The 26,832-nt window shown below is 27.6% G+C and overlaps 2 protein-coding genes across 5 annotated transcripts; both read left to right on the top strand.

Moving 5' to 3' along the window:
* Positions 1 to 64: 64 nt before the first annotated feature.
* Positions 65 to 10,790, top strand: LOC123272036 (osmotic avoidance abnormal protein 3-like). 3 transcript variants are annotated; one of them, XM_044738641.1, is made up of 8 exons: positions 65 to 215; positions 305 to 465; positions 2,298 to 2,369; positions 4,381 to 4,728; positions 5,480 to 6,402; positions 8,132 to 8,363; positions 8,528 to 8,954; positions 10,313 to 10,790. In XM_044738641.1, exons 3-8 carry the CDS (start codon positions 2,298 to 2,300, stop codon positions 10,663 to 10,665), a joined length of 2,355 nt encoding a protein of 784 aa, XP_044594576.1. In that variant the 5' UTR covers positions 65 to 215; positions 305 to 465; the 3' UTR covers positions 10,666 to 10,790. The 3 variants fall into 3 exon arrangements, with proteins under 3 accessions (XP_044594576.1, XP_044594575.1, XP_044594577.1); XM_044738640.1 differs by having other exon boundaries at positions 66 to 182; XM_044738642.1 differs by lacking the exons at positions 65 to 215; positions 305 to 465; positions 2,298 to 2,369 and adding an exon at positions 4,018 to 4,279.
* Positions 9,637 to 22,707, top strand: LOC123272037 (ATP-binding cassette sub-family D member). 2 transcript variants are annotated; one of them, XM_044738645.1, is made up of 9 exons: positions 9,637 to 9,648; positions 14,140 to 14,145; positions 14,372 to 14,983; positions 15,079 to 15,317; positions 16,792 to 17,160; positions 18,464 to 18,558; positions 18,691 to 18,975; positions 19,855 to 20,514; positions 22,519 to 22,707. In XM_044738645.1, exons 3-9 carry the CDS (start codon positions 14,412 to 14,414, stop codon positions 22,567 to 22,569), a joined length of 2,271 nt encoding a protein of 756 aa, XP_044594580.1. In that variant the 5' UTR covers positions 9,637 to 9,648; positions 14,140 to 14,145; positions 14,372 to 14,411; the 3' UTR covers positions 22,570 to 22,707. The 2 variants fall into 2 exon arrangements, with proteins under 2 accessions (XP_044594580.1, XP_044594578.1); XM_044738643.1 differs by lacking the exon at positions 9,637 to 9,648 and having other exon boundaries at positions 14,128 to 14,983.
* The last annotated feature ends 4,125 nt before the right edge of the window (positions 22,708 to 26,832 follow it).

The raw sequence follows: 26,832 nt of genomic DNA, 5'->3' as shown, positions 1-26,832 counted from the left end.
TGATAGAGTAGGAGGATTTAACACGATAATAAAGGATAGTTTTAGTTTGTATGCTACTGTCAGTGCAGTTTTGCTCCACTTAACTCTTTAGAAACAAACGTTGCCGCTGAATAATTGATCCTTTTAATTTCACAATTATTGCATATACAATGCAATCAATTCAGAGTTCATCGAATTTTACGGTAAATTTAGTATTGTTATTCATAAATAAAAGCGTAAAATTTTTTTAAGTATTTCTTCTTTTCAAAATAGTTTTTTAAAAAGTAAATTTTACATTAATATTAATTAAAATTTATTGTTCCAGGATAATTTATTAATGAGCAATAATTACAAAAGAGACAATGGACTAATATTTGAAAAGTGATGTTACTTGTTAAAAAATATTTAGGTCATAACTCTTGCACAAAGACTCGGTCACGCGGTCGTCGCGTTCTATCTACCCTCTGTATCTGATAAAATAACAACGTGAGTAAATAATTTTAAGTATTAAAACACTAAAATTATTATAAGTACAAGTACTTACCATTTTTGTTTGGTTAAAATGAAAATTAAATCAGCTGACATTGAAAATTTTTAGAATTTTTTATGAAAATAAATATAATAATAAAGTTAGCCGACATTTTTGATTTTTTTATTTTGCTTAATTTATTAATTTATAACTAAAAATTTTTTTTAAAAATTGCACTTATAGTTTTTGAAGTTTTTAACAAATGAAAAAAATTTTTTTGTAATAATTCTTTAATAAAAAAAAAATCATATAAATTTTTAGATGTCGGCTAACTTTATTTTCATAAAATAAATTTAACAGATGTTAAATCGCGTTACTGATGCCATAAGGGCGTATCCCGAAAAAAATACCCTTGAAAAAGCATAAGGGTGTATAAAAAATTTTTTTCCGAGAATCGACGTAGTTATGTCTGAAACGCGTAGAAATGACAAAAAAAAATTTTTTTCAAATTTGAAATTTTTTGGTACGCCCTTATGGCACTCAGGATACCTACCGGGAGCCATAAGGGCGTACTAAAAAATTTTTTTTTTGAGAAACAACGTATACTTACTTGAACGCGTAGAAATGACAAAAAAAAATTTTTTTCAAATTTGAAATTTTTTTTCGTCATTTCTACGCGTTTCAAGTAAAAATACATTGTTTCCAGAAAAAAAATTTTTTGGTACGCCCTTATGGCTTTCGATAGGTACCCTGGGTGCCATAAGGGCGTACCAAAATTTTTTTTTGCATTTCTGTCCGTTTTAGGCATAACTACGTCGATTCCCGAAAAAAATTTTTTGGTACGCCCTTATGGCATTTGTAACGCGAAATAATATTTAGAATTTTTTTTATCAAATAAATTATGGCAAAAAAAAATTGACATGTTGAAATTTTAATAAATAAAAAATGCAATTTTTTGTTATTTTTTGGGGTAAATTTTTTTTTCAAATAAAATTAAAAAATTGTTAAGTGACTGCTAACTTTAATGTCATTGACAATTTTTAGAATTTTTTATGAAAATAAAATTAGCAGACAGCCGACAATTTTCAGAATTTTTTTTATCAATAAAATTATTAAAAAAAAATCAAATGAAAAAATTGCACATGTAAAAAATTTGAAAAACTACGTGTAATTTTTTAAAAATATTTTTTTATTGTTAATTCAATTAATAAAAAAAAAATAAAAATTTTTCGCTGTCGGCTAATTTTAGATGAAAATTAAGTTAGCCGACATTTAAAAATTGTTTTTATTGAAAAAATGATTACAAAAAAATAAAAAAAAAATTTTCACTTGTAAAAAATTTGAAAAACTGTAAGTGCAATTAAACAAAATATTTTTTAGTTCTAATTTAATAAATTAAGCAAAATCAATCAATTAAAAATCTCAGCTAACTTTATTATTATTAATTATAGTTTCATAATTTTTTTATTGATAAAAATTATTTTAAAAAATTTGACATTTAGAAAATTTTAAAAATTTTAAGTGCAATTTTTTAAAAATATTTTTTTTACTCAATTTTTATTTATTTAAAAAATTAAAAAATGTCTGCTAATTTTCACTTGATTTAAAAAACCTTTGCACTTGAGTATTTCTTCTTTCTTTTTCCTCCTGAATTGTGACTCCCGCTTTGAAGCTAGGCCAGCAGTTCACTTGAGCGGCTGAGTAGTTCAAGGTCAACCGACGAACCCAAAATATGAGATCAATTTTTGATGTCACTAAACCTAAAAATAATTTAATTTATTAAACTGATAAATAATACTTAATTAAATTGATATTCTAAGTAATTATATTACTTATATTAATATTTCAGATGAGTGAGTCAGTGATGGTAGCGGTGAGATGTAGGCCAATGTCTCAAAAAGAGCTGTCAGCGGGGTATCAGGTAAATGAGATGTCAAATATGACAAGTGTTTTTGTAGTGTCATGTATTGAGACGAGTTTTTGCCCAATAACTTTTGTAAATAATTATAGATAAATCGTCATCGCTATCGAGCGGTGTAACCTAGCGACCTAATGGTCAAACACGCAAATGTGTTGTTATGTTATGAAGAACGACGCTGCATTTTTATCTGTTGTCATTAACTATATTGTACGCTGTATATGCTTCCTGTTAGCTCTGTTTACAGTCGCAAGATAAGATAGTTTAATTTATTGATCTTGTGGTGAACTCTAGGAATTTAAATCGATGAAATAGTGACCTATTGCTAAGATAAATTCTAGACAAAACACTTTTTTATTAATATTTATGGAATAAACTAAAAATTTATTATTTAATACAGATGAATTATTTAATTTAATATTTTTCAGTTAGATAAGAATATTTAAATTCTTTATTTTACAGATAAATTATTATCAATAAATCAGTATTATATAATTTAATATTTATCATAAATTATGTTTTTTCTAGATGATTTGCTCGAGGATTCGATGCGTGACATAAAGTCATTATTAAAAACCATCATTACGATTTGAGTAATTTCTCAATACGTTATGATAAAAAAGAGGTTACTTTTACAATCTGGATTTTGATTTATGACACAATCATTGCATAACCTCACTTTAGACAAACCAGTTGGATTAATAAATTTGTTTTGCATTATAATATTACTTATAATATAAGCGATATATTTAATTCAAATCATTTAAATTACATATATTAAAATTAGAAGTAATTTCTTCACAAAAAAAATTTTTTTATAAATTTAGCGATAATATTATCTTATTATTTCTTCTTTTATTAAATGATATTTCTTTTTTTAAAAGAAAATTTTTATAAATTTAGTTGTAAAATATTTAGTGATTATTTTATTATTTCTTCTTTTAATAAAATGCTATTTCTTCTTTGATTTTCTTTTTTTAAAAGAAAATTTTTATAAATTTAGTTGTAAAATATTTAGTGATTATTTTATTATTTCTTCTTTTAATAAAATTAAATTTCTTCTTTGATTTTCTTTTTTTTTTTTTAATCAAATGATATTTCTTCCTTGACTTTCTTTTTTTAAAAAAAATTTTTTATACATTTAGCGATAATATCATCTTATTATTTCTTCTTTTAATAAAATGATATTTCTTCTTTGAATTTCTTTTAAAAAAAAAAAAAGTTTATAGATGTAGCCATAAAATAATTAGTGACATCATCTTTTTATTTCTTCTTTTAATAAAATCATATTTCTTCTTTGATTTTCTTTTTTGAAAAAAAATTTTTTATAAATTTAGCCGTAAAATATTTAGCGATATCATCTTTTTATTTCTTCTTATAATAAAATGATATTTCTTTGATTTTCTTTTTTTTTTTTTTTAATAAAATATTTCTTCTTTAATTTTCTTTTTTTAAAAAAAATTTTTTATAAATTTAAGCGTAAAATATTTAGCAATTATTTTACTATTTCTTCTTCTTTGAATAAAATGATATTTCTTCTTTGATTTTCTTTTTATTTAAAGAAATTTTTTATAAATTTTATCATAACATATTTAGCGATAATTATTTATTAAAAGAAGAAATAATAAAATAATATTTCTTCCGTATATTAAAAGCCTGTCACCCAGTAATTTAAAAACTTACATGTATACAATTTATATTAGTCTAGACTTGAAACATAATATCAATTGTCCTTGCGACATATCAGGGTCATAACGATTGTGAACTTGCAAACTCCCCTAATAATTAATTAGTTTCAGTATGTAAAGATCGATTTAAAAATTTAATATTCCAGTTTAGATCGACATTACAGCTAAAATGTCATAGCAGGTAGTTTATACCCAATTAATCGATTTCTGTCAAAGATGCACATGGTATGTTTGTCTTCTAGCAAAGAAACGTGGGAGTGCGATCGATTGTAACCATTTACGCTGTAGATTAAAAACCCAGATAAAGAAAATAAAACTTATTCCAGAATGCCGTCACCGTCGACCCACTTTCAAAGAACTGCACCCTCGAAGGCACCGGAGGCTCGGGCAAAGTGTACCAATTCGACGCGGCCTTTGGCCCGGAATGTTCCACGGAGAAGGTCTACGAAGACGTGGGTTCGGTGATCGTCGAAGCAGTTCTCGAAGGGTACAATGGGACTGTGTTTGCTTACGGGCAAACAGGGTGTGGAAAGTCTCACACGATGCACGGGTTCATCGAACGCACTCTGGAGCACATATTTGAGGCAACTTCGACAGCTAGTTCTGATACTCGGTACCTGGCGCTGCTGAGTTACCTGGAAATTTACAATGAGCGTATGAGAGATTTATTGCAGGTGAATTTTATTAAATTGTACTGTACTTTCTTAACTACTGATGATTTTAAAGATATAAGCTCATAAAGATGTTATACTCATCAAGAGCTTTCATTTGAGTACCCACATGACTTTTTTATATATTTCTCATATATAATATATATAAATATATGAAATATATGAAAAATTGATGTGGGTACTTAAATGAAAGATCTCGATGAGTGTAACATCAGAATGAGCTTATATCTTTAAAAATGTCAATAATCGAGAAATTATAGTGTAATTTGTCAAATTATGATATTTTTAAAGATATAAGCTCATCTTGGTGTTACACTCATTGAGACCTTTCATTTAAGTACCCACATGTATTTTTCATATATTTTTCATATATACATATATATAAATATATGAAAAATTGATGTGGGTATTCAAATGAAAGGTCTCGATGAGAGTAATGTTGGGGTGAGCTTATATCTTTTAGAATATCAATAATTAAGAAATTACATTATATTTTGTAAACTTATATTTTTAAAGATATAAGCTCATCATGATGTTACACTCAATGAGACCTTTCATTTGAGTACCCACATCAATTTTTCATATATTTTTCATAAATACATATATATAATATATATAAATATATGAAATATATAAAAAATTGATGTGGGTACTCAAATGAAAGGTCTCGATGAGTGTAATGTCGGGGTGAGCTTATATCTTTAAAAATGTCAATAGTTCACAAGATATAAATGAAATATTCTCTCAATTCCAGGACAATCTAGTCGAAGGTGCTCTCCAGCTGAAAGAAGATCCTCAGCGAGGAACTTACGTAGCTGGCGGATTGCGCGAAGTAACAGTAAAAAACGCATCCGAGTGTGCTAAATTAGTAGAGCAGGGTGACAAAAAACGTGTCGCAGCTTTTACAAAAATGAATGCTTCCAGTTCGCGAAGTCACGCGGTCCTGACAATATCCCTGGAGGCATTGGCGATGGGCGAGAGCAGTGGGAAAAAGGGCGGCAGTGCCGTGCGAAGAGGTCAGTTACATTTAGTAGATCTGGCCGGTTCGGAGCGTCAAGCGAGAACCGGAGCAACAGGCGATCGATTAAAGGAAGCAGCGAGCATAAATTTGAGCTTATCAGCGCTGGGTAACGTTATCAGTGCCCTGGCAGCTGGTAACGGCAGACACGTGCCCTACAGAGACAGCAAGCTGACCAGGCTGCTGCGCGACAGCTTGGGTGGGAATGCCCGGACCCTGATGATCGCTTGCATCAGCCCGGCGGACGTCGACGCCGAAGAAACTCTGAGCACTCTCAGGTACGCCGCAAGAGCTCGGTGCATCAAAAACAAACCTGTAGTCAATGAAGATCCCAAGGACGCGCTTCTAAGGCAGTACCAGCTTGAGTTGCAGCGGCTGAGGAAGCTGCTGGAGAGCTCGCCCAAGACTGCTGATTACGAGGAAGACTATGAGGAGAGGGAAGAAGCTGAGAGAGCTAAGAGAGAGCCTGAGGACACTAGCACTGCCCAGAAACTCAGGGATGAGCTGGATGCGCTGAGGAGTCGGTATGAAGGCACCAAAGACAATGATAATGACACTGATCCGTTGGAGAACAGCAAGATCTTGCCGATGACTAGCAGGGAAGTCGATGAACGCAGGCGCAAAAAACGGGAAGCAGCTCAAAAAGAGGTCATGAAGAGGTTAGCGTTGGTGATGTGAAATGACGGTCATTTTTAACTTTTGTCATTTTTTTTTTAGTCAGTCACAAAAATTCATGAGCATTTTTTTTTATTTATTTGTTTACACTTAGGTCCAACAGCTTTTGCCGTTAATTAACAGGGCCAGTAAAAATAATTGTAATTACAGTGAATTATACACAAGAGAGACACATTACATTTTAATTAATGATTATATTAAGGTTAAAGACCTAAACTGAAAAAAAAATTAATTTGATTCAAGAGCAAAATTCTTGAACCAAGAATATAATTTTGAAGAGGGTAATTGTCTTGAATCAAGACGAAAAATTCTTAAATCAAGTAAAATTTCCTTAAACAAAAATATTAAGTTCTTAAAAATTATATACTTGATTCAAGAACATTTTTTTTTCTGCTTAGTTATTGACACTGGCCTAGTTATTTGACACTTGAAATTTTATTCTAATTAAAAAAAATAATATGTTCTCATAAAACTAATTATCTTAAAATTTATAATTCAAAAATTATATTTATTAATTTATTAGATTAGATTTGTTTTTTTTTTTAAATAAAATAAAATTGTAAGTGTCAATAACTAGGCCAGTGTTAATAACTGGGTCTTTTACCTTATTTTAATTAAATTTTTACGAAAATTTCTCCCTCAAAAAAAGAAACAAACCAATCTATTTCATATGCAACCTAAATATTTTAAATATTCAAAACAAAATTTATCTAAAAATTCAGACGGTAATAAACAAATCTGGCTTGCTCAACTGCGACTGCCTAATTTTAAAACACAGTAAACTGACAATTTTAAGATTTTTAAAAATTTTTCTTATTCAAAAAAAGTTTGCGCGCCAAATTGATAAAAAATTTGATTTATGAATAAAAAATAGTTAAATATAAATATTTTAAAGAAAAAATAGAGTAGAGTTATTGTATAAATATTTCTATAAGCGCAAAAGATCTCTATGAATTCAATTCGTATAAATTTACTAATTCATAAATTCTATAAAAATTCTACTTGAATAGTTAAATTTTTCACAAATTCACTAAAATATCAAGTGGCCAAAAATGGCCCTAAGATGGCCAAAATCGGTATTTCTACCCTATTTGAAATTAAGCTCTTAAATTTATAAGAAATGTAGTAGGGTAGAAGTACTGTTTTTGGCCAGTTAAAATTTGAATTAATTTATAAATAAAAATTAGAATATTATAACCATATTTTTGTTGAATTTTCAAAAATTTACATTAAAACAAATTGAGTTTGTAATGGTTTATTAATATAAATCAATTTCTTTCGTTTATTTGAACATTAAATAGCCATAAACGGTACTTCTACCCTAACTGTGTTTTAAAATTGGGCAGCCGCTACTACTTAAATTGAAAATGACAGTCAAAAATTTTTCGGTCATTTTTTGATCAATTTTTTAGACTTCAGAAATTTGTTTGTTGAAATTGATTCTACAGATTATTTATTAAAAAACGATTACTATATCTATCAATACGTCCACAAAATTTATCTGAAAATTCTGAAGATAATAAACAAATCTGGCTTGCTCAACTACTTAAATAGAAAACTACTATAAAAAATTTTGTGGTCAAGTTTTTAATAATTTTTCAAGTTGTTTTATTTATAATTTCATGAAAATCGTCATTAAATTAAAAAAATGACCTGTGGTAATTTTTTCTATTTGGTCAATTAACGAGCTTATGCTTTTCTTCACATCACTAGGTTAGAGCGGCTGACGATTGGCGGTGAAGCTCAAGGAAACACCGAGCTGAGAAAAAGGCGAGAAAGAAGAAGAAGACGACTTGAGATTTTAGCCGCCGCTTTAGAAGCTAGCGCTCAGGATGGCAGCGGGAGTGCATTCGAAGTCTACGGGCAATTGAGGACAACTGAGGACGCATTGAAGAGAATGGCCAAGCGTACAAAACAGCTCGAAGCTGAGGCACTGGATTTGCAGGTATGGTATACATGTCTAGTGGATTTAATACACAGTATATAATAATTTTTATTGAGAAAATAAACCGTTATGGTAGACAGATTAAACTAGCTTGGATAGTTATTGTAGATAGTAGAACACTGGCGCATTAAAGTGTACCGTTATATCCTTGGTTTTTTTTGTAGGCATCCTGGGACGCGGAACGACGTGAACTCCTGCGCCGTGAGCTGCTGGCAACACAGATATGTGAAGCTATGATACCTTATCTGAGGCCAGGTTGTCCGTTCCGTGACCTCGTGGCGGTCCGCTCCTCGGCTACTTGGAGCGACGATTTAAATCGCTGGAGATTACCTGACGCATCGTTCAGGATACCTTTGCCACCGCCGCCACCTTTGACCCGCGACGGTAATTTTAGGTTCAAAGCAGATCTCAATAATAATAGCAATGGAAGCAACAATAGCGGCGAACATAATGACGATGAGCATAACAGTGATGATGAGTCGCGGGTGAATGAGGCCAAGAGCTCCAAATGGCGAGACATTGCTGGAACTTACTTTCGCAGAAATAGAATTGATGAATTACTTGCACGTGCTCGTGAAGCTAAAACATTTGGTAATTGTTTTTTATTAATTTTTTTCATTGTCTTGACACTCTAGATATTAAAAAAAAATGAAAATTTATTTAGCATATATTTAATAACTTTAATAATTTTTCTAATAAATAAATTACTGCATAAAAATAAAATGAAAAAAAAAAATTTTAATAAATTAAAAATGCAATTTTTTAAAAATAATTTTTCGGTACAAATTTTTTTGTTAAATAAAATTGAAAAATAGTCAAGTGACAGCTAACTTTACAATCATTAAAAAAAATTTTTATTTATTTTTTTTAGTATTTCTTCTTATTCATTGACAGTCGCATAAATTAATAATTAATTATTGATGATTTAATATTAATTTATTTAAAGCAACTTTTTTGGGATATGAAAGTTAGCAGTTGAAAATTTTTTAATTTTATTCAACAAAAAAAATTGTATTTTTTTAATTTATACTTTTAAAAATTTGAGGTTATGATGTCGGATTTTTAGTAAACTCAGCATCGACTTTATCGATTAATTTTGGAGATAATTGAAGAAAATAAATTTGATTAGAATTTTGCCGAGTTTTAGATTTAGCAAAAAATTATTTAGAGTTTATATCAGTAAGTAATTAAATAAAATTAAATAAATAATTTTTGAGTTGGAATTATCAAACAAGATGGCGGATCTGTTCAGTACAATTTATTATAGTGAAGTTAGCTGACAGCTGTTAATTTTTAAATTTTAAATTTTATTTATTAAACAAATTTGTTCCAAAAAGATTATTTTTAAAAAATAGAATTTTTAATTTCTAAATGTCAATTTTTTTGCCATAATTTGTTAAAATAATTATTAAAATGATCAAAAATCTAAATTAATTTTAATCTAATAAATTACAATAAATACTTAAAAAATTTTCTATTAATAATTTTTTTAATGTCAGTTAACTTCAGTGCCTTTAAAATAACAGCTTTAATTTAACAAATGACATTAAATTTAGCTGTCACTTGAAAATTGTTTAATTTTCTTTAATAAAATTTTTTCTAAAAAATTATTTAAAAAAAATTACATCTAAAAATTTTTATGATTTTTTTTATTAAAAAAATTATTATAATAAAATTTAAAAAAAATTTTTCATTTGTAAAAAAATTCAAAAAATATAAGTGCAATTTTTTAAAAATATTTTTTAGTTCTAATTTAATAAATTAAGCAAAATCAAAAATGTCGGCTAACTTTATTATGATATTTTTAATTTTATCAAATTTTCTTTAATTTCTACAATTTTTTTTTGCCATAATTTATTTGTTAAAAATATTAAAAAAATTTTTAAAATTATCAAATATCTGATAAATAAATAAAAATAATTTTTTTGTTTATATAATTATTATAATAGAGGCCAGCGGACGTATCAGTAAATCAGGTGGCTCGGATGACTCTGCGAGTGGCTATCTCCAGTTGAATGCCCTCAATTTGCAGGGCAGTGCACCTAGCATTAGCGAGGTCCCGGGAAAAATACCGATACAACCCATAGCAATTAAAACTGTTAGACCTGTCGGAGCTTTCAACGCTTGGTTGGTCCAAGACAACCCCGATAAGTCTCCGGGGACGCCTCCGGCTCTGACGTCATTGAAGAAACATCCACCACCTCGGATCCTCGAGGCACTTCCGTCGTACCCGCTGGACTCAGCTGAGACCCGACTGCCGTCTTTATCGGACATTCCTTTTCAATCACCAGACCTCTACTAATTTATACAATCATCCAATTTGTATTTAATACAAACGTAATAACCATGTTAATGCTAATGTTAATTCAAAATACTCGAACGTACCTCATATTAATATACTGAAAAAAAATATATTTATTTTTATAATTAATGAGTAACATTATTTTTTACATAATGAAAAAGCAGTATTAAATTTAATGCATAATTTATGGCGTTGCTTAATCCACCAAGAAGAAATAATCATCGTGTTTCTTCGGATCTTAGGTAATTTAATAGGTCATAAAGTTCAAGATAATACACTTAAAGAATAAGCTGTATTATTTTTTTACAGTTTAATGTCAATAAAATAACATTTTAACGTAAGCGTTATTATAATGCATTTATTTATTATGTGACTTTTATAATAATAATAAAAGTTTTAATTACCGAATAACTGTCAATTTTTTATTCAATAAATATGCATTTTATGCATTAAAGATAATAATGAAGAAAAAAATTAAAGTTTAAAATTGTATATAAAATTTTGATTTAAAGATTATGTAAACTTATGACGTTAAATTTACAATTTTTTTTAATTTTCTTTAATAAATAATGGCAAAAGAATCTATTGAAAAAATGGACTTAAAAATTATAAAAATTTAATAAAATTAAAAATGCAATTTTTTTTTTAATACTTTTTTAGAATTGATTAAATTGTTAAATAAAATTAAAAATTAATCAAGTGACAGCTAACTTTATGGTCATATGAAAGTTAAGTTAGCTGACATCCAAAAATTTTTATAATTTTTTTTATTGAAAAAAATTATTAAAAAAAAAATTTGACGTAGAAAATTTGAAAAACTGTAAGTGCAATTTTAAAAAAAAATTTTTTTAGTTCTAATTTAATAAACGAAGCAAAATCAATAAATTAAAAATGTCGGCTAACTTTATTATTAATGAAAATTAATTTTTAACAAATAAATTATGACAAAAAAAAAATTGACAGGTAGAAATTTAAAAAAATAAAAATTGCAATTTTTTAAAAACAATTTTTTAGAAAAAATCTATTTGTTAAAAAAAATTAAAAAATGGTCAAGTGACTGCTAACTTTAATGTCAGTTATTATTATATAAAATTTTGATTTAAAGATTAATGTAAATTCATCTGTTAAAATTTTTTATCAAGTAAAAAATTAATGTAAAGTGTTTTATTGTATTTGACACTTGAAAAAAAAAAAAAAAAAAAAGAGAAAAAAAAAAAAAAAGAGAAAGTGTGTACATAATATTGTAATTACTGTGTGTAATATAAAAAAGTGTACAATTGATTGCCGAGAGATCAGCAATAAATAAAAATGTAAATAAAAATAAGGAAGAAATTTATTAAATTTTACTGATGCAGTTAAACCGTTCTACTGCGGTTGAAAGAAGCTCGCGTGTTGTCTCTATGACAACCGACTTCCTGGTGTCTTACGTCCGTTCACAACTGCATGACTATTCGAGAAAATGATCAACTGCAATGCATATTGCCTTATAATACATGTTTACTATCTAATGGTCATTCCGCGAATTCGCATCTGGACTATGCATATATGCGGTAATTCCTAATTATACTTACCGAGTTATATTTTTATTTAATCCGACGAAATAATCTGGAGTAAAATGAATAAAAAAAAGAAAAAGAAAAAGAAAAAAAATTGTATTGAGTAATCTAGTAACAGAGAAGAAATGAAAGTGTTGCGATCATTGCCGCTAAAAGAAAACGTCTTGTTTCATTTACTCTTTCATTGAACGACTTTTACTTTCTCAGTTAACAGAATTAATGGGACCCGCAGAATAGTATGCACAAGTGCATTTTGCCGAAAGCTGTTTACTTTCCCTGGTATTTTATAATCGTTAACAAAATATAATAATAAAATTTTTAAATAAAGAATAAACATAACTTGTATTATGACTTCAGACGGTTGTTAACTTTTTTTTTCTTCACTTTGCAATTATAGTGTTGAATATTTATTAAAAACAAAAAATTTATACGTAATATTCTTGGAAGATTATATTTATATCACCAGTTGTACTCTTGATTAGATAATAGAGTGTCATCAGATCAATTTAAATTAAGGAGTGACTTTTCTATGTGATATTGAAAATAAAACTGTCAATTTTATTAAATATTTATGTAATTATTTTATTATTATTATATAATTAATTTTATCAATAATACTAAAGTTAATGAAAATTAATTTAGCAGATATTTAATAATTTTTTAAATAAATAAATTACTGGATAAAAAATTGACATTTAGAAAATTTAATAAATTAAAAAATGCAATTTTTTTTTTAAAAAAAATTTTTCGGAATAAATTTTTTTGTTAACTAATATTAAAAAATGGTCAAGTTACAGCTAACTTTAATATCATCTAAATTTATAGCCGAGTATTTTAATTTTTTTTTTAATAATAATTAAATTAAAACAAAAAAATATTTTTTAAAAATTGCACTTACAGTTTTTAAAGTTTTTTACACGTAAAATTTTTTTTTTTATTTTTTTGTAATCATTTTTTCAATAAAAAAAAATTCTAAAATTTTTTAAATGTCGGCTAATTTAATTTTCATATTAAATCAGCTGACTTCTGAAAATTAAAAAAAATTTTTTTTTTAAACTAACTTTTAAAATTCGACATTTAGAAAATTTGAAAAATTTTGAAGTACAATTAAAAAAAAATAATTCTTTATTTATAATTATATTATATTAAAAGAAATTTCATTTTTTTTAAATTTTATTATAATTATTATAAAAAATTATATGATATTAAAGTAAGCAGTGACTTGATAATTTTTTAATTTTATTTCACAAATAAATCTTTACTGAAAAACAATTTTTAAAAAATTGCATTTATAATTTTTAAAAATTTCTACAAGTCCATTTTTTCAATAATTTTTTTGCCATAATTTATTTATCAAAGAAAATTAAAAAAATTGTGACAGCTAAATTTATGAAATTTAATTTAGCTGTCACTTGACAATTTTTAAATTTTCTTTAACAAAAAAATTATTTAAAAAAAATTGCATTTTTAATTTTTTTAAATTTCTACAAGTCCATTTTTTCAATTTATTTGTTAAAAAAATTCTAAAAATAAATAAATATCGGATTAATCATAAAATTTTCTTCAAGTATTAGTAACTTTTTCCACTGGAAATTGCCTTATAAATATGATGTTAATATTTTAATGACGATGATGCAAAAGAATCAGTGAATAAAAAGCATTAAATAAAAAAGAGTGAGTGCAAGGGCGAGGGCATAGCAGTAGAAAGATAGTAATAACGTCAGATCCAAGTCCAGTAAAATAATTATATTAGATATAAAGATACAAATAATAGCAATCTGTCTATCTATACATACAATACTTACAGATAGAGTGTATCAGCAGCACATCAAACTGCAGATAATAATAAGAGAATGGAGCACAAATTGTATCAGAGTCAGAGGAGGACGGATATTATCGTTGGCAACGCATAGGCCAGGATTGTTGAGACGCTCGGTGGAGTGAGGAGAATCACCAGCAGTATGAGAAGAGAGGGAATGGAAGTTAAAGCAAAAGAAGACTAGTACAGTTGCCAGCTGGTTGCCGATTAGTGTGTGTCGTTTGTTTAATGTTTATACTGATAAAGTCATGAGCATACCACATGCTCACCGGGAATTAATTATTAATTGAGTTTGTTGTTTTTGATTGACAAATCTATTTAATAATTGATGAATTTTCCCAATGAAATAAATAATTAAATAATTAAAAATTATGTCGTCGGTATTTTCAAAGCTAATAAATAAAACATCACAAACATGTGGGATAAGACAGGAGACACTTACTCGTGGTGTTGTTGGTGTTGTCACGACACTCTACTTACTGAAGCTGACTTATCCTCACATTGTAAGAGTCAAGCGCAAATTGGAGACCAACAACAATGACAACAGCAGTAATAATAACAAGACAAAGGAAAATGGAGTGGACAACAAATGCAAGAACAACAAGTGCTGCAAGAACACCAAGCCCGTTAAAAATAAACAGAGCAACGCGGGCCTGGACAAAGCCTTCCTCAGACAGTTGATCCAGTTGCTGAGGATAATGGTACCTGGTTGGCGATCCAAAGAAGCAGGACTCTTGACCTGTGCGACGGTCACTCTTCTTGCTCGCACCTTCTTGTCCGTCTACGTAGCCACGCTCGAAGGCCAGATAGTCAAGAGAATTGTCCTGAAAGACGTCCGTGGATTCTTTCTCATGCTGGCTCGCTGGTTCGCCATCGCGTTTCCTGCCACCTTTGTCAACTCCGCTATCCGGTATCTCGAAGGCAGACTTGCACTTTCTTTCAGGTGAGTTTTGTTTTTGTTTTTTTAATTAATGTTTGCTCTTGTGAGTCACTGCGTTTGTTATGATGATGATGATGATGATGATGACTTTGTTGCAGAGAAAGACTGGTGCAGTACGCGTACAAAATGTACTTGAGTCAGCAGACTTATTACAGAGTCTCCGCTCTGGACAATCGGTTGGGTGGTGCTGAACAAAGACTGACTGATGATTTATCCGAATTAGCGAGCTCCGTGGCTCATTTGTACTCCAGTTTGACCAAGCCACTTCTTGATTGTGCGCTTGTGGGGATCGCGCTTATGTCATTCTCATCGCGCATGGGTGCTAGAACTGTTCCAGGTAATTTAAATTAGTTTGGGAAAAAAATTATTTTTTTTATTGTTATTCAATGTATGAGCACTGATTATGTTTGTATATCTTCTGAAATATTGAAGATAGACCCGGAGTATAAATACGTTTTTTATAGGAAATTTTATAAGCTACAAATTTGGATTCTTACAATTTGTCCCAAAAATTGATACTCAGGAGTTATTGTCATTTTTATAATGACTAGATGATGATTTTTCATTTTTCACTATATGAGCACTATCTTAGTTATATATTTAATTATATCTTCTAAAATATTGAAGAGATCCATCGTATAAAAACATTTTTGTAGGAAATTTAATGAGCTACAATTTTAGATTCTTACAACTTTTCCCAAAAATTAATATTCAGGATGATGATTTTTCATTTTTTCACTTTTTGAGAACTAATTAAGTTACTATATCTTCTAAAATAATGAAGATATCCCCATAAGATACAAACATTTTCTGTAAGAAATTTTATAAGCAACAATTTTGGTCTTATAATTGTTTGATAAAATTCATATTTTAGAAGTTATAGTCATTTTTATAATGACTAGATGATAATTTTTCATTTTTCATTTTTTGAGCACTAATTAAGTTACTATATCTTCTAAAATAATTAAGATAGATCCATAGTATAAAAACATTTTTGATAGGAAATTTAATAAGCTACAATTTTGGTCTCATAATTTTTTTATAAAATCAATATTTCAAGAGTTATACTCATTTTTATAGTGACTAGATGATAATTTTTAATTTTTCACATCTTGAGCACTAATTGAGTTACTATATCTTCTAAAATAATGAAAATATCCCCATAAGATGCAAACATTTTTTTGAAGGAAATTTTATAAGCAACAATTTTGGTCTTATAATTGTTTGAGAAAATTCATATTTTAGAAGTTATAATTATTTTTGTAATGACTAGATGATAATTTATCATTTTTCACTTTTTGAGCACTAATTAATTTACTATATAGTATAAGAATATTTTTTATAGGAAACTTCATAAGCTACAATTTGGTCATATAATTGCTTGATAAAATTGATATTTTAGAAGTTATAGTCTTTTTTAAAGTAACTAGATAATAACTTTGTACTTTATTTAAAAGTTTATTATTATTATAATAATAATAAACAGCTCATCATTATGATTTACATTTATTAATGTGTTATGCAAAAAGAATCATCAAATCTTATAACTTGTAAAATGAAATTTTTTATCACTCAATCATTAACACATTACTCATTTATCCATTAACAAAAACATATTTATCTTATCACTGTAATTTAATATCTTTAGCTCACGTCTGAGTTACTATTATTAAATAAAATAAAAAACATGAATCACTAATGAGTTTAAAAAACTCATCGCTTAATTACAATAATAACAATCACTAGTAATATTTCTTTTGTTGTTGGTAAAATCTTTTAGCTAATACAATGTTTTTTATTTAATTTAATAGGTCCATTACTGGCAGCAGTTGTTATTGCGGTAACCGGGCAAGTACTTCGGCTTACATCACCGCGATTTGGTCACCTAGTTGCCGAAGAAGCCTCACGTCGTGGAAGGCTACGTGAAGCGCACGCTCGTATTAGTGCTCACGCCGAGGAGATTGCATTTTATGGCGGTCATAATACCGAGCATCGTTATTTAAGCACCGCATACAGATCGTTGACTGTCCATTTGAGGAAAGTTTTGGCTATGAAATTATGGTACATTATGTTGGAGCAATTTCTAATGAAGTATGTATGGTCGGGGACTGGTCTCTTGGTAATTGCAATGCCGTTACTCTATACAACGATTAAATCACCAAACAATAGAGACTCTGACGGTATGTTTTTTACAATTAATTATAAACATACACTCTTACATAAATACATATATTATTTAAAAATGCTTTACCTCTATATACATAATTAATAAATGACCTTGTATCTTGTGAACTATTGACATTTTTAAAGATATAAGCTCATCCCGATGTTATACTCATCAAGACCTTTCATTTGAGTACCCACATCAATTTTTCATATATTTTATATATTTATATATTTTACAAATACCATATATATAAAATATATAAAAATTGCCATGTGGGTACTCAAATGAAAGGTCTCGATGAGTGTAACTTCGAGATGAGCTTATATCTTTAAAAATGTCAATAATTAAGAAATGACTTTGTATCTTGTGAGCTCTTGACATTTTTTAATATATAAGCTCATCCCGATGTTACACTCATCAAGACCTTTCATTTGAGTACCCACATCAATTTTTTATATATTTTATATATTTATATATTTCATAAATACTATATATATGAAATATATCAAAATTGCCATGTGGGTACTCAAATGAAAGGTCTCGATGAATGTAACATCAGCAAGAGCTTATAAGATATATATATCTTCAAAAATGTCAATAATTAAGAAATTATCTTGTATCTTGTGAACAATTGACATTTTTAAAAATATAAGCTCATCCTGATGTTACACTCATCGAAACCTTTCATTTGAGTACCCACATGCATTTTTTCATATATTTCTTATATTTATATATATTATATATATGTATATATAAAAAATATATAAAAAATGCATGTGGGTACTCAAATGAAAGGTCTCGATGAGTGTAACATCACGATGAGCTTATATCTTTAAAAATGTCAATAATTAAGAAATTACCTTGTATCTTGTAAACTATTGACATTTTTAAAGATATAAGCTCACCCCGACATTACACTCATCAAGAGCTTTCATTTGAGTACCCACATCAATTTTTCATATATTTCTTATATTTATATATATTATATATATGTATATATGAAAATATATCAAAAATGCATGTGGGTACTCAAATAAAAGGTCTCGATGAGTGTAACATCACGATGAGATTATATCTTTAAAAACGTCAATATTTAAGAAAATACATTGCAATTTAACAAAAGTCATTATTTAGTTAGCAAAATTTTATTTATTAATAGTTCACAAGTCACGGCAATCACATAGGATTGCCAGGTTGCTAGTAAAAATGAATTACATAAGATTCGAATACTTAAATAGGCTATAAAAAAATAATTTTAATAAAAACAATAATATTGTGGTGATAATTAATAAAAATTTGTTTAATTGAATATTCAGGAGCAGTAAGTGAACGTACACGTTACTTAACAACGTCAAAGAATCTTCTGAGTTCTGGCGCTGACGCTGTTGAACGTCTTATGTCATCCTACAAGGTCAAGTTTATCTATGAATACATTTCTTCACTATTGTTAAAAGTTATTTAAAGAATTAACGCAGACATAAATTATTTGAAGTATTTAAACTATTGTTATTTGGATGATTAATAACATTATGAATGTTAACAGGAATTAGTAGCATTAGCTGGGTACGCGAACCGAGTCAGTGAGATGCTTGACATATTCAAGGACGCGGCATTATGTAAATACCAGCGTACTGTTGTAGTAAATCAGCAATTCCGCGGTACTAATAGCAGTGCTAATTCATCACCAAAGACATTACTTGAATTCAAAGATGGCTCGCCGATTATTAAGGGGATCGTTCGTGAGAGCCTCGACGGTAGTATTGCTCTTAGTGATGTCCCAATTGTTACGCCCAATTGTGAAGTTATTATTTCTAGTTTGACGATACAAGTGAGTAATCAATTATATGATTTACAAATTACAATTATTTATTTAATTTTTTATATTTAACATGAAGAAATAATGAGAATTAATTTAGCAGATTCCATAATTTTTGGAAGTTTTTTTGACAAATAAATTATGGCAAAAAAAATTGACATTTAGAAATTTTTAAAAATTAAAAATTTAATTTTTTATAATTAATTTAATTGTTAAATAAAATTAAAAATTGGTCAAGTGACAGTTAATCTTAATGTGATGAAGAAAAATTTATATTTCTAGATACTCAAATAAGAAATGACCTTATATCTTGTGAATTATTGACATTTTTAAAGATATAAGCTCATCTCGACATTACACTCATCGAGACCTTTCATTTGAGTACCCACATCAATTTTTCATATATTTCATATATTTATATATATAATATATATGTATATATGAAAAATATATGAAAAATTGATGTGGGTACTCAAATGAAAGCTCTTGATGAGTGTAACATCAGGATGAGCTCATATCTTTAAAAATATCATAAGTTGACAAAATACAATATAATTTTTTAATTATTGACCTTTTTAAAAATATAAGCTCATTCCGATATTACACTCATCAAGATCTTTCATTTGAGTACCCACATCAATTTTTCATATATTTATATATATGATATATATGTATATATGAAAAATATATCAAAAATGCATGTGGGTACTCAAATGAAAGCTCTTGATGAGTGTAACATCAGGACGAGCTTATATCTTTAAAAAGGTCAATAGTTAAGAAAATACAGTGCAATTTAACAAAAGTCATTATTTAATAAAAAAATAAATTTGATAATTAATAAAATAAGTAAATAAATAATTAAATTGATTAATTAATTAATTTTATCTTCAGATCAACCCAGGACACCATTTATTAATAACTGGACCCAATGGTTGTGGAAAGAGTTCACTATTCCGTATAATCTCAGGCTTATGGCCAGTTTACGCAGGAACGCTGACAAGACCAGCGGACTCCTGGTCAATCCGAACCGGAAGACCATCAATGTTCTACATCCCCCAAAAGCCTTACATGACAGTGGGGTGTCTTCGAGAGCAAATAACTTACCCAGCGGACAGCAACACTAACCAGTGTTCGGACGAGCAGCTGCTGGAGCTGCTGGACCTGGTGGACTTGCGCTCGCTGGCCGAGAGAGAGCCCGACGGACTGGACGCGATGGGCGACTGGGACTCGACTTTGTCAGGCGGCGAGAAACAGAGACTCGCTATGACGAGGTTGTTCTACCACGCGCCGCACTACGCGTTGCTGGACGAGTGCACCAGCGCTGTTAGCCTGGAAGTTGAGGGGTCCATGTATGAAACTGCCAAGCAGCGCGGAATTACCTTACTCACGATAACACATCGCATTTCTTCACTGTCCAAGTATCATCGGTTTGTGCTGAGGTTTGATGGAGAAGGCGGCTGGACTTTTGGCTTGCTTGATCCCGCTGACTCCTCAATTTTGTCTAATCAAGACACGGGGAAAGATAGAGAAGCTCACAGTCAAAGACTTCAGGTATCTAGACAGAAAAAAAAATTAATTTCAATTAAGAAAATTATTTTTATTATTTATTAATTTATTTAATTTTTATTATTCATTAATTTATTTAATTTTGATTATTTATTAATTTAAATCAAAAAAATTATTCGAAAAATTTTTAAAATTTGAAAAATTTTTAAACTAAGAATTTTTTTTTTATTTGAGTAAATTTTATTTTATTAAATTATTTTTTGTCTTAAATTAAGACAATAAAATTTTTAAAAATTATTTTCTTGATTAAGAAATTTTTTTTAACTTCCCGCTAAGAAAATCGAAGATTTTCAAAAATCGGGAAGTTATTGTTTTCACCCCGTTTTGCAAAAATCGAGTTTTCATCAGATCTCGACGTTTGAAGGTCACAGGAAGCTTCCCTGACTATCCCCGCGAGGTTGTCACTATGTCTGCATGTGTGTGTGTGTGTGTGTGTGTAAGTATGTGAATCGCTTATAACTTTTGAATGACTAAACCGATCGGAACCAACCAAACGGCGTTCTAAAGAGTTCCCTCAAACTTAGATTTCCTGAGAATTTGAACCGATTCGGACCGATAGATTTTGAGGAATTTTGAAAAATCTCAAAAAAAATAAGAAAAAAATCATTTTTGAAAGTGTTTTTTTTGGAATAACTTTTAAACGGCTCGATTGATCAACTCCAAAAACTAATCTGCCCTTAACCTTGAAAAACTACGTCGATCACCGCTAATCCGGTCAAAATCGGTTGATTCGTTCGAGAGATATCGTGAACGAAAGAAAACCGAAAAAAGTGTTTTTTTCACATAACTTCGACATTTCTTATCGGATCGTTTTTGATGAAATAAAATAATTTTTAGAGCTTAAAAAACTGCGTCGATCGCCGCCTAGAACGTAAAAATCAGTTGATTGGTTCGAGAGATACCCTCGACGAAATATTTGGAAACAAGTGTTTTTTCAACATAACTCCGACATTTTTTGGAATAACTTTTAAACGGCTCTACCGATCAATTCAAAAAACTAATCAGCTCTTAACATAAAAAAACCACGTCGATCGCCGCCAACCGCGTAAAAATCGGTTCATTCATTCAAAAGTTATTGCGGTTTAAAAATTTGAAAAATTGTGTTTTATCAAACTTCTATCAGACTTTTTAAAAGCATAAAAAAGTTATCTCTTTAAGGTCAGAGAGCTCAAAATAACACATAAATGGTATTTTTGAGCTCGGAGAGCTCAAAAACATCATTAGTGCAATTTTAAGTACCTAGGTGTGAAATGAGCGGGAAGTTGCACGGATGGCCTTCAGGGTCTACCGTTTTTCTAATTTTTTTTATTTTTAAAAATTTTTAAACAAATTTTTTTTTTCATTCAAATAACTTTTATTTAAAAAAATTTTTTTTCGTCTTAAATTAAGACAATTAAATTAAAAAAAATTATTTTTTGTCTTTAATTAAGACAATTGAATTTTTTTTTAATTATTTTCTTGGTTCAAAAATTTTTCTTTCGATTCAAATTAATTTTTTTTATTTTAAAAAATTTTTAAACTAAGAATTTTTTTTTATTTAAATAAATTTTATTTTATTAATTTTTTTTTCGTCTTAAATTAAGACAATTAAATTAAAAAAAATTATTTTTTGTCTTTAATTAAGACAATTAAAATTTTTTTTTAATTATTTTCTTGGTTCAAAAATTTTTCTTTTGATTTAAGTCAATTTTTTTTCATTTTGTAAAAATTTTAAATTAAGAATTTTTTTTTTTATTTAAATAAATTTTATTTTATTAAATTATTTTTCGTCTTAAATTAAGACAATTAAATTAAAAAAATTTTTTATTTGTTTTTAATTAAGACAATTAAATTTATAAAAATTATTTTCTTGGTTCAAAAATTTTTCTCTTGATTCAAGTTAATTTTTTTTTCTGTTTATTTATTCACTATTTTTGTTAAAAATTAATTATTATGTTTATTACCAATTAGAAGCCTTGTGTTTATTAATTTATTATTTTTGTTATTAAGGAAATCCGAGATATGGTCAGCGAAGATACACAACACATCGGTATCAGTTGAAATAAAATAATTTTATTGATCCCAGCTGCGATATTTAATTTCTACCTGCGAAAAATATATTTTTATTATTATTATATAATGTTAGGTTATAAGGGAATATTTTTTTATATCAATTCAAACGATAAACATATTGTGATTTTATAAAATAAAAATGGTAGATAAAAAAAATAAATATTTTTAATAAAATTGTGAAGAAATATGTATTTAATTTCAGGCTTTACTAGATTGTTGTTTAAATAAAATAAATAATTTTTTATTTAAAATATGCTAATTTTTTATCGATAAACTCTGAAGAAAGCAAAGCAATAGAGTACGCAACTGTTACGCCGCACGTTCAATAACAATCAAATTGCGTAATGTCACTGTAACAAATAAATCCTTGGAATAATTTTATACGCTTCATTATCAGAATATTGATATTTATTTTTTAAGATTGATTTTTGGGTGTTTTTTTTTCTAAATTAAAAAAAATAATTAGTCGTTTTTTTTTTTTTTTTTTTTTTTTAATTATTATTAGTAGGGAAGATATGAGGCAAAGAAGAAATAAATAATTAAGTTTTATTTTTAAAAAATAAAAAATTTAATTACGTGAAATTCTTTGTTTTCAAAGGCCAAAAGAGCCGAGAGGGGCAATTTTAGGGGAGGGAAGACCCGCAATTTCCGATGAGCTTACCTCTGAGAAACCCTCCAAGTCGAAACGTCGATACGGCCGGCACAGCAGCAGCCATCTTGAGGGTTGTTTCGCTCTTCGTTTAACTTTTAAACTATTCTAATGCAATTCTCTATTTATTCTGTACAATACGTAGCCTAAGATTATTACATCATTGATTTAAACATCTTAATATGTAATAATAATAATCTTTTCTTCATTAGTCTTGTATTTTTATTTTTTGTAATGTTAACAAACTATGTGACAATTTTTATAATAATTAAATTATTTTAAAAAAATTTTAAAAGAAGAAATAAAAATTATTTTTTCTCTATATTATTAAGAGAATAATAAGGATATTCATATGATGAAATCGGTTTTTTTAGTGAAATTTAGTGTCATTGCAAAGGTCTCAATTTGAATTTGTGCCTTTTCAAGGTTTTATATCATTCTCACCGATAGTAAATTTATTATGATAAGTATTTAGGCTCTATCTCTAGAAACATAAGAAATTACCTTGTATCTTATGAAATATTGACATTTTTAAAGATATAAGCTCATCCCGATGTTACACTCATCGAGACCTTTCATTTGAGTACCCACATCAATTTTTCATATATTTCTTATATTTATATATTTCACAAATATCATATATATATAAAATATATATAAATTTCCATGTGGGTACTTAAATGAAAGGTTTCGATGAGTGTAACATCGGGATGAGCTTATATCTTCAAAAATGTCAATAATTAAGAAATTACCTTGTATCTTGTGAACTATTGACATTTTTAAAGATATAAGCTCATCTCAATGTTACACTCAACGAGACCTTTCATTTGAGTACCCACATCAATTTTTCATATATTTTATATATTTATATATATTATATATATAAATATATGAAAAATGCATCTGGGTACTCAAATGGAAGGTCTCAATGAGTGGAACATCAAGATGAGCTTATATCTTTAAAAATATCATAAGTTGACAAAATACAATATAATTTCTTAATTATTGACATTTTTAAAGAAATAAGCTTATCCTGATGTTACACCTTTCATTTGAGTACCCACATCAATTTTTCATATATGTATATATGAAAAATATATTAAAAAGGCATGTGGGTACTCAAATGAAAGCTTTTGACGAGTGTAACATCGGGATGAGCTTATATTTTTAAAAATGTCAATATTTAAAAAAGTACAGTGCAATTTAACAAAAGTAATTATTTAATAAAGCAAAATTTTACTTATTTTTAGTTCACAAGTCACGGCAGTCACATAGTGACTGCAAGGTAGCTAGTTAAAATTAATTTTCCTAAAAAAAAATTCAAATTTTTTAACGTGATAATAAAATTAACAATCTAAAAATTTTTACAATAATTAAATTATTTTAAAAGAAGAAATAAAAAATAAATTTTCCTAAAAATTATCAGCTGACTTAAATATAATTTTTCCAAAATTATAAATTTAAATTAATCATAAAAAAAAATGACTAAGAAGAAAAGATCAAGACAATAATTAAATAAAATAATTAAAAGATATCTTATTACCTCCAAAGAGTTTAAAAATGAAAATTGAAACTAGCATCTGCTTGAAGTAACACTAAAAAAATAATAAATGAAATATAATAAAATAACAGATATATTTTTTTAACCCAAGTAGGATTATTCTGTTGGTTGTCATTTAAAGCTTTAGCTCGTAGTCGCAATGTGTCTTGGTCTCGGTCGTCTTAACAAGAAATACCCGATTAAATTACATGGGGCGCGTGCCAAGCCGGCTCTACTACCAGAGCTCGTGTTGTTCTGAGCCCAAGTCTGGCTACGGATCAGCGAGTCCACCACCGATCAAAAGTATAATATACACAGCGACTCTAATCTTTTCATTAGAATCAATAGCACAAGGATCCTGTACGACGGCGTCACTCGATTAACGTGACAAGATACAATCTGTCATCGAATCCTGGATCCAACTCCCAAAGACGTGATGCTCCGTTATCTATCTCCAAATAGGGATGCCGCAGAATTAATTACGGGGGCTTATCACGTGCTGGATTATCCCAAGAGCAATCACTTAGCTTGATTGTCTTTTACGCAGACAATATCACTGTCAACAACTTTTCCCAGTCAATCATTCAACTATTTTCATTTATTATTTATCTTACATGATCTTCAATCCCAACATCACGCCCACCAGTAGCAATTGTTACAGTTTCATTGTAAAACTGGTCTTTATTCAAAGCCCTTTTAACTCAGGTGCGAGTAAACACAGGTGGCAAGCCACAATTGCAACCCCTATTGCAATCTCGGGTAAATCCTAATGCTTAATAGATAAATTAGATAACTGATTATTTTAAAGTAAACAATTATTTTATTTATTAATTTTTTCTTTGTGAAAATTCATTGTCCCATGATGATTGTTAAATTGTTAAATGATACTAAAGTTAGCCGATGAAAATTAAGTTAGCCGAAATCTAAAAACTTTCAGAAATTTTTTTATTGAAAAATTATTACAAAAAGGAGAAAGTAAAAAATTTCACTTGTAAAAAACTTGAAAAACTATCAGTGCAATTTTTTAGTTTTTATTTAATAAATAAAAAATAATTAAAAAATTTTAAATGTCGGCTAACTTTAGTATTACAGTTAGCCGCCGTTTTTATTTTTTTTTTATAATAATTAAATTAGAACAAAAAAATATTTTTTTTAAATTGCACTTTAGAATTTTTAATAAATGACAATTTTTTTTTCTAGTCATTTTTTAAATAAAAAAAATTTTTTTAATTTTTAAATGTCGACTAACTTAATTTTCATGATTGTTAAATATGACATTAAATTTAGCTGTCACTTGACAATTTTCTTTAATAAATAAATTATGGCAAAAAAAAAAAATTATTTAAAAAATGGACATGTAGAAATTTAAAAAAATTAAAAATGCAATTTTTTTTAAATAATTTTTTGGAACTAATTTTTTTGTAAAGCGAAAATTAAAAAATTGTCAAGTGATAGCTAAATTTAATGTCATTTGTTAAACTGAAGCTGCTATTTTAAAAACACTGAAGTTAACTGACATTAAAAAAATTATTAATGGAAAATTTTTAAAGCATTTATTGTAATTTATTAGATTAAAATTAATTTAGCAGATTTTATATCATTTTAAAAATTATTCTAACAAATTATGGCAAAAAAATTGATATTTAAAAATTAAAGAAAATAAAAAAATTCAATTATTTAAAAACAATTTTTTGAAACGGATTTCTTCATTAAATAAAATTAAAAAATTGACACCTGTCAGCTAACTTCACTATAATAAATTGTACCGAACAGATCCGCCATCTTGTTTTTGATAATTTCACTTAAAAAATTATTTATTTAATTTTATTTAATTACTTACCGATAAAAACCCTAAATAATTTTTTTCTAAATCTAAAACTCGGTAAAATTGTATTTAAATTTATTTTCTTCAATTAATTCTTCAATTACCTCTTGAAATTAATTGATAAAGTTGATGCTGAGTTGACTAAAAAAGTGACATTTTAAACGTCACTTTCAACATAACCTCAAATTTTTAAAATTCAAAAAAATTCTGTAAAATTTCTTCGAGCGTTGAAGCAAC

Source organism: Cotesia glomerata, linkage group LG9, assembly GCF_020080835.1.
Source record: "Cotesia glomerata isolate CgM1 linkage group LG9, MPM_Cglom_v2.3, whole genome shotgun sequence".
Classification (NCBI taxonomy): domain Eukaryota; kingdom Metazoa; phylum Arthropoda; class Insecta; order Hymenoptera; family Braconidae; genus Cotesia; species Cotesia glomerata.
Note: the sequence above shows the minus strand (reverse complement) of the source record. Positions and strands in the feature narration are given on the sequence as shown.

Coding starts and splice junctions, on each gene's coding strand:
- LOC123272036 (XM_044738641.1), top strand. CDS start 2,298: ATGAGTGAGTCAGTGATGGTAGCGGTGAGATGTAGGCCAATGTCTCAA. Junction 6,403..8,131: donor CAAAAAGAGGTCATGAAGAG/GTTAGCGTTGGT, acceptor TCACATCACTAG/GTTAGAGCGGCTGACGATTG. Junction 8,955..10,312: donor TCGTGAAGCTAAAACATTTG/GTAATTGTTTTT, acceptor TTATTATAATAG/AGGCCAGCGGACGTATCAGT.
- LOC123272037 (XM_044738645.1), top strand. CDS start 14,412: ATGTCGTCGGTATTTTCAAAGCTAATAAATAAAACATCACAAACATGT. Junction 14,984..15,078: donor AGACTTGCACTTTCTTTCAG/GTGAGTTTTGTT, acceptor ACTTTGTTGCAG/AGAAAGACTGGTGCAGTACG. Junction 20,515..22,518: donor CTCACAGTCAAAGACTTCAG/GTATCTAGACAG, acceptor TTTGTTATTAAG/GAAATCCGAGATATGGTCAG.